Here is a 16,405-nt window from a genome sequence, read left to right as displayed (position 1 = left end):
TCTCTTTCTGACATAATATTTCATTATCTGCTCGTTCCTGTCGATTTCATTTGTATAACATTTGAAAAGCCCGTTATTTTATGTCTTTTAAAGCCACAAAGCTATTGGTGTCTGCTTTAATCTTTTCATGGCTCTTCTATTGCTTTTCTGCACTCTTGGGACTTCCCATATCTCGTTTAGCTCTGTTGAAATCTGTATTTAATGCTCCTATTGGTGTTCTCTACTTACTCCTCTAGATTCTATTTCTTCTTCCTTGGCTAATCTTGGATGGCTCTCATTTCATCACTATTTAGTCTTCAAAGCTCTCCGTGGTCTTGCTCCCCCCTATCCTTTCTCTCTCGTCTCATTCGATCTTCCTTCTCGTTCACTTCGTTCTGCTTCTCATCATCTCCTTATAGTTTCCCGTCCCCCCTGTGCTCAAACTCGTTTTGGTCTTTCTCTCTCTTAGCACCCTTAAACTGGAATACACTCCCCCTTTCTCTCTGCTCTATTACTGTTTATTCATCCTTTCCGGTCTCTCTACGATCCTATCTTCTTTCGTCTGGTTAAGCAGGGTTTCTGCAATCGCAGAAATATTCTGTGCTTTTAAATGTTCATTATCTGTACTGTTTTTAGTTCTTATGTTCAGCGCTTGGTGTAAGGCGCTATATAAAACCAAATAAAATACAAATACATCTGGTTTCATGTGGGTTTGGGATGGTTGGTTACATTCTACTTACGACCCTGGGACACACCTTCATTCAATTATGGTGTGTTTTATTTACTGCTTCGTTTAATGCCGCTTTGTTTGTTTATGGGGTATTTTGCAGGGTATACTTTTTACATAGAACCATGCCTAATGGTGGTGACTTTTCGATCAGCGATGACAAGCCATTGTTTGTTCTTGAGGCCAATCACACTGGCCAATAGCTGACATTCAACAGGCACCCTGTATTGATCCATTTCCCCTTCTTTTTTTTAATCTTTCTTGGGCTGTCTCTCAGTGATGTCTAATGGACCCTCTGATACTAGTAAGAGGCCCCCCACCATATCTTCCATTCCCTGTTAGAGCATTGTGTACAGAAAAAACAAGCTATTAATTGAATGATCAGTTCATTACTTTTATAGTTTATCACTGCACACATATTTTTTGAAACACCTAGAGTCCCATCTCCTTTTCCCTTTTTAATCTTTTCTTCGGAGAATCCTCCCAGGGCTCCTAATTTGGCAGCTACTATGCTGAATGTTTGTGTGTGAGGAGATATTTGTTTAACCCCATCAGACATTATGTTGCAGGAGATGAGTTTGCCAACTCTGAACGGCCAGAAAAAAGATAATGCTGCTTAAAATATCACAGTGTTATGCTCCGACTTACACATTGTTGGTAGGTCATCAATTAATTGGATCAGTGAGATGTCTGATGTATTGCTGGGCACCATTCTCAAATTGTGGGTCTTTGTTGGCTGTGGGCAACTGCTGCTAGATGCACCGCTTACCAAAATGTAGAGATTTTGCTGTTGAATGCACAGCCTACGAACGCTTCCTCTGTCTTGTAGTACCTAAACGTATTCAATGCTTTCTCTGAGGTATGACCCTTTGGAATATATTCCAATGCCTGATGTAACGGATCACGCTCTTTGGTGACAGTGCGTGGTTGACCAACTCACTTATGTTCCAAAGATGGCCCCAATTAATTATTCTTTCACTTGGGGTGCCAACGGTCTGAATCTTGCCCACAGCAATACAGTTTTTTACTCCTGTTATTGGTCCTGCTCTTACTTAAGAATAAGCACTCAGTAGTTTCACCGTCATGATGTGGTTTCCTTGTTCATAACCTGTATCACTGCGTGATTGTCAATCCAATGTCTCAACTGAAAAGCAACCACTATTGGACACAGCTCCAACAAAGCTATGTCTGTTGTTATCCCTCTTTCCCGCCAATGTTTTGGGCAAGTCAGCAAACATCACTCGGCATCCAAAGCTGCACCAAAACTGTCCCTTCCTGATGTGTGCTAAAAAGCTCAAATCCTTTGACTGCCCAACCATGATTGCTTCAATAAAAGGAGCCTGTTAAAATGATTGTGGAAGTCCTATCACAATTCCAGTTCTGCCCTTAGGACTCACTCTAACCTTACTTGGAAGCACTCTTGTTAGAACCCTGCTGTCTTTAAAGCCATGTATCTGGTCAAAACTCTTCCAGTTGGGATTACCTTCCCAGCAAAGTTTAGCATGTCCCTCAACGATTAGTTTCCCTTTAACGTTGCCTTGAACACTTGGCTGAAAGCATCAGCCTTTTTTGTGCAGGAGTCTTGTCACCCTCTCAGCTGAGCCTGTTTCTGTTCCCCAGAATGTCAGTGATGTAGCTACAAATACAAAATAATCCTGGTAATACATGGAACAGCCCCCAGGTTGCTGTTCCTGTAAGCCCCAATCCACAAATTTAACGAACATCCTAAAGTAAGAACATGCGACAGAACACCCCCATTTGCATACATTTGTCATGGTTCAACTCCTTCTGGAACTTACCACCAATGAGGTGGAAACTGTTGGGATGCACTGGGAGCAGTCTGAAAGTGATACTGTATCCTTCTTTGCCATCAAGCCCCTTTTTCCTGCTATCCCAACCGTGTCAGTGGCTCTTCTAATGAGGACAAGTAGATGGAACAGGCTTCCACATATAACCAACCAGCCAGAAGCCCTTCACTCTGGGAAAAATAGGTGGTGTATCTATCTATGTGAATTTGCACTGTTCATTTTTTGTGGAGTACTCTCAGGTAGTAATTTCCTGATGCCAATGGAAGCAAGCCTTCTTTTCGAGAGACACTATGGTGGGTTTTCTCTAAAGTTGGTTGTGGTTCTAGTCTCACCCATTCGTTGGAATCATTGCCCTCTTTGCATTCGCTGCATACATTCTTATACAGAGTGTGCAGTATTAGCTGAATGGGCACGTTCAATGCCCATATTTGTAGTATGTTGATGAGAACATCTGCAGGCATGACCCGTTTTATTCTGAATTCTCTTGCCGCTATCATTTTGTAGATATAAGGAGACACATACACATCCTCATCCATCATAATATATAATATATACCAGCATACCGACGCTTGGCAACCATTGTTTAATGTTTTTCTTTTCCAACCCTCTTTCTTCCTTTCTTGTCCTTCCGCTTTGATGCCTGCATCAGTTCTAGGCCTTCTGTCAATTTCTAATGTAAATATATCCACAAACTCAATTTTCCAAATCCTTTCTTTTATATGCTGGAGATATTCCATTTCGCCAATAGATCAATCTTTGTTATTTTAGAGACATGTGTGCACCTATGGAAACATCCTATATTTTTGTCAATTAATTACCTCCAAATAGCTTGACTTGGTACCACTGCCCTTTGGCAGATTCGTTTTCATTTGCAAATCCTGATTGACTGTGCAGTTCATTCCCTATATGATAATAACTACGCCTCTGATGGGCGTGTTGGGGTTAACGCACTACACCTTTTGTGATGAATAAGGGGGATAGGCAGAGGTTTCATTCGCACCCCTCCACTTCCTGTTATATATTAATGGTTTCATACTGTGGCAAAGTCAATTGGATGCAAAGAGGTGGATATAAGTGGGGGATACTTTTGTTACCAGACGATTCAGTGTTCATATAAAAAAAAACGCTTAGTGGTTTACAGCTGCAATTCAGCACTTTTTACAACAAATGTGACCTAGGTTTTATCAGCACTGCAAAAACTAAAATGATGACATGCACTGTCTCTCGTGCTCATAGAACTTCTTTTTCCTTTACATATGAAGTGGCGCATCTCTCCAGAAAGTGGAAACATTTGATTATTTAGCTACCCAATTCCGCGGTAAGAAGAGAAAAGAAAACATTAAAGTGACTTCTCGGATTACAGTTTATTAGTACCCGGCGAGGGTCAATGAGCTTGTCAAGAGCAAGCTCATTGGCCCTCGCCCGGGCCTTACCCGTCCAACGAGGCTCAGTGCACCGCAGCGTCCCAGAGTTCTTTCCGCGAGTGGCCATCATGGCAAGGGAGAAGGGACTGCATGTAGTCCCTTCGCCCGTTCCAGGGAGGCAATTTTTTTTGTTTACTTTTTTCTAGCATTGGTTTAAATGGCCACCATGGAAAGGAAGAAGGGACTAGGTGTAGTCCCTTCTACCAGATCCCTGGCGGACATTTCTTTTTGCTTTTTTTCCTCGAGTCAAGAAGCGGTCGCAGTGCCGTTTCTCAACTCGATACAAATTGCAATTAGTTCCCTGGTACGATGTGCCCGGGGTACTAATGGCAATATGACCCTCAGAGGGGGGCCATTGCCGGTCGGGCAACGCTCGGGCTTCTAACTATGGCCGGGGGGGCATTACTCAAATGGTAATGGCCCCCCTCCTTGGGTCATATTGCCCAAGTGCAGCCATAGCTAAGTTAAGACCGTTTTGGTACTGGTTATGGGTGTGGAATACACCTGAACTGTGAACCTATCAAGTGGTCCTGCATGGTGTTTTTAAGGCCCGTGATGTGGCAAAGTTTATCGATTAAACATGTCACAAAGAGGCGTGTACTTCCCTTGTTCTTTTAGGTCTTTGGGATGACCCATGTAAATACTGGAAACATTACAAGACAGTTTGATTCCGGCATTTAATGACTGGGTACTAAATTAACAAATTGGCACTTGTTATAAACAAAGTTTAGCATTGCAGTACTTTATGTCCAATCTTTCACTGGGGGCCGTAAAATAGATAGATTTTCCTGTCAGAAAGTATCAAAAATAAAATACTATTTGCCAAATTATGCTTACCCATTCTTCCACTTTCTAAATGTATTAGTCAGTGTGAACAGGAAGCATACCTTAACGTCCTCTCTGTATTGAGTGGGTTGAAGATGCTTGTAAGTTTCAGTTTAGTTGACCGTTATATAAGCATTGAGGAGACAGTGGTTAAAACCCATTATTGAAAAAGCACGAGAACTGCATTCTTTTTTTTTTTAAACTTACTGATCTGCAAGATACTTGTTTATATCAAAGTTTTTGTGAAGGCCTGGATATTTAGAAAGTTTGTACAGATTAGGAATTATTTCATTGTATTTATTGACCAATTAATTGTGTATTGATCTTATTATAGAATATTGTTAGCTTGAACTTGGAACTATATTTATTTTGTTATGTATGCTTTTATGACTTATTGTCAGACTAGAGCCAATTGATTGATAGCCACCTGTACGTTTGTTTATGCAAGCATTTGGGCTGCCCTAAAATGCATAGTGAGAATTGTTTCATTTAGCAAAACAATCGGCGCATTCTTGTCAGATATGCTGGCCAGGAGGGCAGTGGGGTCCCCGCCGAGGACTGTTCTGAGTAGGCCAAACCCTCCTCTTTAAAACAAAGTATATAAAAAAAAGCCATGGGTAAATAGATATTAGTTGACCAAAAGTCCAAAAATAACTCACACCTGGGAATCCCAGGCAACAGGGATTTATGTAACACAAATATTTTGCCTGTGGGAGGGTGGAGGTTCGGAATTTGGAAACACTCGGTGCAGGTGATTGACACGATGGCCCTTTTTTTAAGCAGAGATAAGAGGACTGTGCTGGAGCGACGCATAGCTAGTGCCGCATCTGCGAATGTGCAGTGGGTAAGAGTGCATTTAAAATACACCTGTACATTCTCCCCAGGACAGATTTCATTAGAAAATATAAAATCAGCATCACTATTAAAATGCAGTTTTACATACCTTGCTGTTGTGGCCTTAAGGGACGACAGGACGCTGTAGTGAGTTCTAACCGACTTTATTAAATGGCAACCGGTGTGGACCCTTATATGTCCAAGCTCAAATCAAGCACTTACTTACAGTTAAGTTCAGTTCAGGACTTCCCCAGTTGAATCACTGTGGGAAGTGTGTGCACTACGATGGCACGCTGGAAGCTTCTACGGCCCCCATGTAGCCTCCTGTGGCTGTGGTGTTACACCCTAGAAGCTGTGCTTTACGGCTGCTGCAAGTTCTCACTTTCTGTGGTGCGACCGCTTCATCTGGAGGGCTGCCAGCTCTGAAGCGGGAACGTTTTCCCGCGGAGCGTGGGCTCGCGAGATCACGTTATGTGCGATCTCGCGAGAACACGCTCCCGCGATCGTGTGATGTCCCCACACACCTCCTTTGCTGGGAAAAAGGATGGGTGGTCATTCCATGACGAAGTCTGCAAACTTGCTGGGTTTTCTTCTCTCTCTCTGAGGTCTGCTTAGATCTGTATATGGGGCAGGATTGCTGGAGTACTCTTGAGGAGGTGCGGGTGATTCGAGTTCTCCTTGTCTTGTTCTTCGCTGTGACTCCCTGGGTGTAGTTGGAGAGTTGGGGCTTGAGAACTCGTTGCCATGGCGTGGCTCCAAGGCATCTCTTTCTGAGAGGCGAGGGTTTTCGGATGTCCCCTGGCGGTCTTGATCTTCTCCGGTATCCCAGTGTGGTTGTTCCATGTCTTCCTTCCTGCGGTACATGGCCACTCTCTCTAGATTCCATTTCCTTCCGTCGCTGGTGCAAATGTGGTTTGACCCTCTCTCCATGACTTCTATGGGACTGCTGTATTTGGAGCCAGTCGAAGTGTCTTTGTGGGGGAGGCGTGTTTTCACCAGGTCACCTCTGTTAACTGCTGTGTATCGAGCGGCTCAACGCAAGTCCCCTTGGGTCTTCATGGCTTCTTTGTTGCGCTGCATGCGAAACGCTACGTCATCCATGTCCACATCTTCGTCAGCCCTCACTTGATGGAGCCAGGGTGGTACCAGTGAGGATGCTGCCCTTCTCCCCCTCAGCAGATGGAATGGCGAAACACCTGTGACGGCGTTGGGGGTGAGGCAGTGGGCTGCTACAGCTTCCTTGACTGTCTTGTATGGGTCTAGGCCCGAGGCATGAGCCAGTTGTAGCGCCCCTTTGATGAAGCGGTTTGCCCGCTCAACCAGGCCATTGGCCTGTGGGTGGTATAGGCTTGCTCTCCGCTGTCGAATGTTGTTGAGCTTGAGCAATTTCTCCATTTCTTGGGAGACTAGCTGGACTCCGTTGTCTGTGACAAGTTCTTCTGGTAGACCTTCCCGCTGGAATACGGCGGTGAGTGCTTCAAAGACTGTGCTTGTGGTGATGTCTGAGGTGAAGTCAGCTTTCACCCATTTGGAGAAGTAGTCGACCATGACTATCCCGTATTCGTGTTCTGGGGGCATGTTGTCCAGGGGCCCAATGAAATCAAAACCTAGTTTTCGCCACACCCCTTTGGGGACTTCGGTGGGCAGCATGGGGGCTTGCCTCACGGCTAGGCGCTTGTCACTGTTGGTGCACTCATGGCACCTTTCGACCATTTGTCTTATGTCCTGGTCCATGCCTGTCCACCAGTAGGCGTCGCGTATCCTGCGTCTGGTCATGTTGCATACCAGGTGGCCTGAGTGTGCTCTGCACAGTATCACTTTGCGGATTCCGCTGGGCGGGATGATTTGATCGCCTCTGAGGATGAGACCGTTCATGGTGGTGATTTCCTCGTTCACTTTCCAGTAGGAACGAAGGCCTTCGGGGATCGCTCTCTCGTTGGGCCATCCTTCGCGAACCCAGGTACTAACGTGCCGTAGGGCATCGTCCTGTTCGAACTCCTCCTGCCAGTGGCGCTCACTCAGGTCCATGTACTCGCCGTTCCTCAAGTCACTGATGGAGGCTACGACACACTCATCTTCCAAGAATGTGGTACCCGGGGCGCTTTGGTTCAGGAGTCTGGACATGCAGTCCGCTTGTGCGTTTTTCCAACCCGCAACGTGGGCTATCTCGCATGTATATTCTTGAAGCTTTGCGGCGATCCTGGCCAGCCTCGGGGTGGAGGTCTTGGTGCCGCCCGGGCTCAACATTTGAATGAGGGTTTTGTGGTCGGTGATCAGCTTGAATCTCGTCCGCCATACGTACGATCTGAAGTAGTCGACGGCCCATGCGCATGTCAACATTTCTTTCTCACCGTGGAGTAATTCTTCTCCGATGATGACAGTGCTTTGGATGCAAACGCCACAATATTCTCAGTGTCTCCCTTCTTCTGGGTCAAGGTGGCCCCCAGGCCATACGCGCTGGCGTCTGTGGTAATGCAGGTGTCCCATTTAGGGTTGTATGGTTTCAGGCACGGCGCGTGTAGAATTCTCTTTTTGATTTCACAGAAAGCTTCGATCTGTTCCGGGCCCCAAGAGTAGGCTGCCCCCTTCTTCAGAAGCTCCCTCATGGGAGATGTGGTCTCGGAGAATCTAGGGACGAATTTGGCCTAGTACTCCACTAGGCCCAGGAATGAGCGTAGCTCCTCTTTGGACATCGGAGCCGGTGCTTCTGTTATGGCCTGCATGAGGTTCTTGGGACTGACGCTGTCACTTGAGATGCAGTACCCAAGGTATTCTACCTGGTTCACTCCGAAGACGCATTTTTCATGGCATAGGTGAATGCCCTCCTCTTGAAGCCTGCTCAAGACTGTCCTGAGTGCCTTGTCATGGGTCTCGTTGTCTTTGGCATACACGAGGATATCATCTTGAAAGAAGGAAACATTTGTGAGTCCTTTAAGTAAGGAGTTCATCATCCTCTGAAATGCGGATGCTGCCGACGACAACCCAAATGGCATGTGGGTATATTGGAAGGTGCCGAAAGGAGTGATGAACGCTGTAAGGGGGCAAGAGGATTTGTGCAGGGGAATCTGGTGATAGGCATCACGCATGTCCAGCTTAGAGAAGATTGCCGCCTCTTTCATCATGAGGACGATTCCGTTGATGCTGGGGAGTGGAAAGCTATCCGTGATTACCTCTAGATTGAGGCTTCTTGGGTCGATGCAGATCCTGGGGTCGTTGCTGGATTTCTTTTTGACCAAAACTACTGGACTCGGCCACTCTGAGGATTCCACGGTCTCGATGGTTCCTTCTTCGACCATCTTCCGAAGGTGGGCATCCAATGCGGGTCTCGCTGTGGCAGGTACTGCCCTGACTTTGTGTTTCACCGGGATCGCGTTGGGTTTCAGGCGAATCTTGTGGACAAAGTTTCTCACCTTCCCTGCTCCTGAGGAGACCATGAGTACCTGTTTCCGGAGTGCTGGGATCTAGTTTCATGCTGAGTTTGTGTTGATCGTCCCATCCCAGCAGGCCTGGGCCTTTGGGTGAGAAATAAACTTTGGTGGTGGTAGACCTCCCTTTGAAATCGATCCGGGCTTTGATGTAGCCTAAAAGGTCGACAGTTGCACCACCGAACACCGTCGGTTTTTGCATGATCGTTCTGATCTCTACTTTTGCTTGTCCCATCCTCTCCTTATATGTGTTGATGGGGAGGATAGTGAGGTCAGACCCCGAGTCTGACATGACGCGCGTTTCCATTCCGTCAACCTTAATGGTGCAGTGGGGCTTTTCCCTCCTGGCATGGGGGGCGTTGACCATGACGACCATGGGTCTGTCCTGTAGATCGTCATCATCGCTTGAAGCGCAGTCACCATCGACACGGGAAACAGTTTTCTCCCGCCACGTGCATGCCGGAGCCATGTGACCAATGCGTCCGCACTTAGAGCACTCTTTATTCCTGGCGGGGCAGTTGCGATCATTCGCCATGTGCTTGGTGCTGGCGCATCTATAGCATTTGGGTGCCTCCTTTTGCCTGGGACCTTTGTCTCTGGGGCCTCTCCATTGTAGCGCCGCAAGTTCGGGCACGGGCAGGTGACTTCCTGCCTCTTTGCGTCTGCTGGAGGTTTCTTCCTCCACCCTGGCAATTTGGATGGCCTTGTCAAGGGTGACCTCCTTTTCTTGTATGAACTTGTCCTGCACTTTCCTAGAGTTAGTGTGAACGACGAGCATGTCGCAGATGACCTGTTCTGCGTTTTCGCCAAAGGCGCAAAGAGAAGCCAGCTCCCTCATCCTGGTGATGTAGTCGTCCACGGGTTCGCTCCCTTCTTGTTTGCGGGTGTAGAACCTCAGCCTGTGCAGTACAACGTTCTCCTTATTGGTGAACCTCTTTGCAATGCGACGAGTCGCTTCCTTGTAGACGTGGTCGTCATCATCGGCCGCAGGTATTGCCTTCAAACTGGCAAAAATGCGCTGACCTTCCAACCCCCAATGCATTTAACAGCATCGCCCTCTTCCTGACGGGGGCATACCGCGTGCCACCCACTGCTTCCAGATAGGTGGAGAAAAGGGGCTCCCACTGCATCCAGGGAATTGCTGGTGTCCCTGGTGAAGGGAGAAAGGCAGGGGGCGGTGTGGCGCCTTGCATGGTGGGGCTGTGGGGCTTTTGGTATCCTCGTTGCCAATTATGTTGTGGCCTTAAGGGACGACAGGACGCTGTAGTGAGTTCTAACCGACTTTATTAAATGGCAACCGGTGTGGACCCTTATATGTCGAAGCTCAAATCAAGCACTTACTTACAGTTCAGTTTAGTTCAGTTCAGGACTTCCCCAATTGAATCACTGGGAAGTGTGTGCACTATGATGGCACGCTGTAAGCTTCCAGGGCCCCCATGTAGCCTCCTGTGGCTGTGGTGTTACACCTTAGAAGCTGTGCTGTACGGCTGCTGCAAATTCTCACTTTCTCAGCTCCTCATCAGGAGCAGTGCTGTGGTGCGACCGCTTCATCTGGCGGGCTGCCAGCTCTGAAGCGGGAACGTTTTCCCGCGGAACGTGGGCTCGCGAGATCACGTTATGTGCGATCTCGCAAGAACACGCTCCCGCGATCGTGTGATGTCTCCACACTTGCTATACCCAAGTAAAGAAGAGTGCACATATAACAAGATTTGAAAGGTAGGCTGATCTACAGACGTGCATTTTTTTCAAGATCTTAATTGTTTTTCAGTCACAAATGTGCGAGTGCCCTTTATCAACACACCATTCTGTGAAAAACCTGTGTTGAAATGCTCTAGGGCCTTCCTACTGTGACATAGTAATTGTGTTCATGGTGCTTTATTGCTCCAGGTTGAATTCATGTAAGGTACCCTTTAGGGAGTGGTGTGGGGCGGAGAAAACTTTGATCAATAATGAAGAATGCCACGCATTTGTTTTTTAACGCAACACATTTCGGACACAAAAACACAATTAGGCTAATTTTAAATCTGAATGGAGTGTCACAAACGGACGTTAGATCATGCATACAATTTTTACGCATGGCTTAAGGCCTATTTTTACGCTCCTGGTGATTATTATTATTAAGGTATTTATTCAGCGCAGACAGCGATGCAACAGAGCGCTTTCTCATAGGGGAAAAAGGTTAGGGAGCAGAGAAACGGGGGTGGGGATCTAGCAACAGGAGAAAGGGGGCAGTTGTCAGCAATGGATCTACAAGTTATGATAGGTAAGGTGGAGCGGGGCGCAGATCTCTAATCTTGCCATTTCCATCCACTCCACCAGGCGAATATGTATCTCGGCTTGCGTGTATATATTCTAATATGGGTTCATTTAAAATGAGCCTGAATGTCTTATACTGGCATTGCCTTGAATCTTCCATAGATGGTTTTGGGCGGTGGAAGAAATAGCAATCATGCACATTGAATCAAAAGGGGGGCGTGGTGGCCTTCAAAAACATCATATTCATTCTCCAAATATGTTTAAAAATTAAAGATAACATTTTAGTTCTGTTGGTAAATCATAAAGGTAAGTCATATGCATCTGTACTTCCTGATTACGGCCACCTCTCTCCATATTCACTGTTAGATGGTTTAAAGGGAAATCTGTATGAAAGCAGCATGTTCTGAAGACTTTTGACTGGAAAAGGGAATTCCTTAATCTATACACTTACTGTTTCACACCACTGCATCTATGTAGTAATGAGTTTGTGAATGTAGTTATTATAAAAGGGGATTTTACATGATGTCCTTTTTTCATTTGCAGAAGGGATTACACCACCCACATGCCTACTAGCCAGGAGACCAATGAAAATGTTAAGCACCACGTACAAAGCAGTGGGTCAACGGATGGCAAAAAAGCACCAGAAAGGAAGCATGGTGATACTTCCACCAAGCTGCCATCTACAGGCTCTACACACCAAAAGAAAACCCATGGTGTGGACAAGACGAACCATTCCTCTACCGTTATCAACCCTGTGGACTTGTCTGTGTTTGGACGCTCAAATTCCACCTTGTCTTCTATGACTGTGCCTATTCGTCTAGACGCTTTGTCTTATCTCCTTAACAATGCACTTATGGGTGCTTACAGAATGCCCCCTCCAGTGCCAGTCTATGGAAACCAGTGTGCTGTACCTATGTGCCAGAGTGGAGCTCAACTCTATTCCAATCCAATGGGTCAAGTTGCACAGACCAGTTGTGCTGGTCATGCATGCTGCCCTGCACATTTTACAGCTCAAGTATATCCTACAGCTCAGATGTGCACTGTACAGCCACAGGTATGTCCGGGAAACATGTGCCAAGATTCCTCAAGATTGCTTGGGAGGCCTGCAGGGAGCCATAACGAGACCACTATTCTCTATCCACCAGCTGTACAAAGAGATCCAAACGGAACATCATGGAATACAAGTGAAGCCACACAAAACAATGCAAATGTAAATGTGACCGAGCCAAATAAGTGGCAGAAGCTTGCTGAAACAAGTGTAGAAAGGCCAACCTCCAATTTTGTTCAGCCAAAGAGTTCTTTTTCTGGAGGTTCAGATGGCCAGAACTCCCCTCCCAAAAGGACCTTTGGGAACTCATCCCAGGGGAATTTTGGAAGCTGGAAGGATAACGGAAGAGGCAACAGCTGGTCTGGGCGTCAGCAGAGAGATTTTGATAGACCAATGGGAAGATCAAATGATAACTTCAGCTCTGGTTCTTGGAGGGGAAATTCAAGGGAACAAAGCAGAGACTCTGGATTTGGAGGAAGACCCTGGAACTCTGACTTTGGAAATCGAAAGAGAAATCTAGATGAAGGGTCTGGTAGTCAAGATGAAGGCCAGGGTTTCAAGCAAGGGCGTTGGTCAGGTGGTAGAGGAAGAGGAGGTGGGAGGGGTTCATGGCAGCAAAGGACTGATGACTCCACTGCACATACCGAAACTGGAAATTTTGGTGACCGCTTTAAGTCTAGTACAAACACAACATCCGGGTTTGGTGTAGCTTCTTCATTTAATAAAAATGATAATTCCAATGAAGATTGGGAAACATCTTATAAATCGGAAAACCCAGAGAAATTAAATACGTCGGCTCCCAAGCTTCTTCGTGTAACAGTGGACAAAAAGCCAGAATATCACAATTCCACTCTAGCTGCAACCACAAATGCTGGCCTAGCTACCTCTTTTTCTGCAAAAGATAATTCTAGTGATGATTGGGAAACAGATTATAAATCAGAACAGTCAAGTAAAGCAACTTGCATAGTGCCATGTTCGTTAGACCAAAAACAAGTTGAGGCTACTAAACCCCACTTGTCCAACTTTAACACAGATGGTGCAGAGGTTGCATTTGAAACCACACCCAGTGGCACTCTAGCTGAAGCAATTCAAAGTGTAGACAACAAGACAATGGTTAAGGGCATTAACTCCTCTCCAGAAGAATGCAGCACTACTGAACCTGACAAGGAGGAAAATGGTGAAAAGGCAGTGTCAACTTATCTCTCAGCCATGATCCCTAAGGTTGACACAACAGGTCAGTCTACTTCAGCTGAATTGACAGTTGGAGAATTTAATGGCTCTTCTGAAAGTTTAGATGCAGAGAACACAGATTTAACACCTACAGATAAAACACCAGAATTAATTAGTAACATTTGTTCTCCACCATCTTCAAGCTCAGTGGACATTTTCAGCACTGAAAAAGTTCAAATTTCTAAATCGGATACCATACAGAAAGGTATAAGTAATTTTATAATCTCAGAGACATTTGAAACTCCAAAAGATGTTCCACCTGAATCTCAAGTCTCAGTCGCAATTTGCACAACAAATGATAGTCCACCTAAGTCTTCAGTGTCTGAGGCATTGGAAGCACAAGTGGATATTCCGTACTCATCTCCTGCCTCTGAAACAGTTGACAAACAAGATGTTCAGATGCAAACCACAGATTCTGTGACAGTTGACTCACAGCTGGAATTTCCAAACAAGGATGTGCTTTCTGAGAGAGTACACACACATAATCAGAACGATTTGCAAAACTCATCTGCTTTCTCAGGGGTAGTTGAAACACAAAATGGCCCCCCATGCATATCTACAGTCTTAGAGGGAGTGGGGACACAAGAAGAGTTTCCCATAAAGTCTGCAACAGCGGATGAGGTTGACAATCAGAAGGATTTAACAGAGACACCTGCACCATTTGATTCAGTTGATAAACAGAAAGAGGTTACCAGGGAATCATCAGTTCTACATGCACTTGTCTCTGACATTGAGAAAAAACCTGTACTGACCGAGGTAGCAATAGCACAGGACATACCGAGGAGCTCTGCAGACGCCAAGGCAGTTGACACACAAAACCACATGACAAATAAGTGTGAGGTCTCTGAGGCTCTTAACACAAATACACAAATCCCTAACACACCCACTGTCTCAGAAGGGCATAGCTCACATGAACCATTTCTAAACACAAACAAACAAACTGAGGATGGGAATGTGCTACCTTCTGTTTCTTCAACAGATTGTGACAATAACAAAGACCTTGTTACCGAAAAATTGCACATTTCACAACTCTGTGAATAAATAAAATTGGCCATTCTCACCCCTCAGTAAAACGACTTAAGCCTCTTTGCTAGTCCCATTGACATCCAAATGTTAAATCGTTGAAAGTAATAATTTTTTTAAGTGAAGTCTACTGTATTATATTTTCACAATGTGAATTCTTAAAAATATGCCACATTGGGATATTTGATAACTGCTGTGCATTGCACAATGCTTCTTTGAAATCTAAAACTGTTCACCAAGGAATAATTCCAATTGAGACAGTAAAGGAAATTACCATTATAGGCTTGCTTCTTCTTTTTTTACAGGGCAGCTACAGTGAAAACTGCATTTATTTTCGCTAAGGCCTATCCTTCTTACACTAGCCTAGCCATTGCTAATTCTGATGACTCGTTAGGAAGAGAAACTACAATTCTTTAGTAATTACAGGTATTCCATAGCATAGATAATATAACAGATCTTTACTCTGCTTTCCCGCTTTGCATATAATGTAAAGAGGCGGGTAAACCGCTTGATCTGATCCCTGCTGTTTCATAGAGAAAATCATTTTCCTACATATCGCATCGCTCAGAAACCAAATTGAAGTGATCTCCACAGTACATTTTGTTTTTCCAGAAGCCATAATTCAAAATACCCCACAAGGTTGTAGGTCAAGTGGGTTGGGTGAGAGGCATCTCCAGAAGAAATGTGAATGAAGGAGTTAACATTTCCCATCAGACACATCTTTTTGTTTTACTGTCTTTCCAACCGACTTCTCAACTAAACACGAAGTATCAGTGGCTATATATCTGATAAGGTACACCTACAGAAAGGGAACATATTAGGTCATGACTGAAGTGTTCTGTGAATTCAGGAAATGAACAGAATAATAGAAATATGTTGCTATGTGTGCTTTTTCTTTGTATTTTCCATTTTACTAGAACTGAAAAGTTAACACTAGCAAGGAACTTAACTGCATAGAAATGTTTGTGAGGAATGTGTTTCACTGAAGATGCCGACCTTTAGAAGTAGTTTCTATATGTTTAGAGAATCTGCCATAGTCACCCCTGCCATTCACTAGGTCTTGTCACATCATATTAGCGGAGATGAAACCAGACAAATCATGCAATTGTTAACAAAACAAAAGTTATGGTTGAGATTTAATTAAAAAACCACTCCCGCTTCAAGGAGGGGAACATTCCGGGATGCAGTCCTTAAGTATACTATTCTACCAGGTGGATCGAAATACCATGTTTTATCCGTTTATAGGCTATGTTAATTTTCCTGTGTTTTGATTCCAACTTGGAGACAGTTTGCAATTCTTTTGTGAAACATCAGTGATATCATATGCATGAATCATGTTCACGTTTTCCAGTTTTATTAAAGGTGTTTTGCTTAGATTGCTCATGACTTGTTTTTTTGGCCATGGCAAAAGTGTTCTTGTAAGTGATAATTTTTTTCCAAAGTTGATGCCCTGTTATATGTATTCACTGCGAATAAATGTGTGTGTGTGCGTGTGTATTTTATTTTCCTATGAAGCTTGTGAATATGTATGTTAGAACTCAAGATTTGCCGCCATCTAGTGGTAGATGCAAAGTAGTACACGTTGTTTACTTGTAAAAGTACATAGACAGGGGTTTTCCTATCACACTCTCCCACCCTATGTGTAGGTTACCTATGGTTTCTTACTCGTCAGTGACCTCAGGTTGTTTTATTTTCTGCCGTTGGTTGCATGAGAGTCAGTGGAGAATGCTTTTTGACTGAGCACAACACTCGACGCATGCTGGCCAAGACATTCCACACTGACAATCTCAGAACCTCAACAGTTGTACAGCGTCTCCTAGAATCGA

The 16,405-nt window shown here is 44.9% G+C and overlaps 1 protein-coding gene across 1 annotated transcript in view; it reads left to right on the top strand.

The window, feature by feature from the left end:
• LOC138450119 (uncharacterized) overlaps window positions 1–14,634 on the top strand; it is a 75,690-nt gene extending 61,056 nt beyond the window's left edge. The window contains exon 2 of the mRNA XM_069604818.1: window positions 11,822–14,634. Within this exon, the coding sequence (XP_069460919.1) occupies window positions 11,822–14,597 (2,776 nt within the window). The 3' untranslated portion in view covers window positions 14,598–14,634. The remainder of the gene's footprint in view (window positions 1–11,821) is intronic.
• The last annotated feature ends 1,771 nt before the right edge of the window (window positions 14,635–16,405 follow it).

The sequence above is a fragment of the Ambystoma mexicanum genome, chromosome 1p (assembly GCF_040938575.1).
Source record: "Ambystoma mexicanum isolate Mex_15411 chromosome 1p, UKY_AmexF1_1, whole genome shotgun sequence".
Lineage (NCBI taxonomy): Eukaryota > Metazoa > Chordata > Amphibia > Caudata > Ambystomatidae > Ambystoma > Ambystoma mexicanum.
Note: the sequence above shows the minus strand (reverse complement) of the source record. Positions and strands in the feature narration are given on the sequence as shown.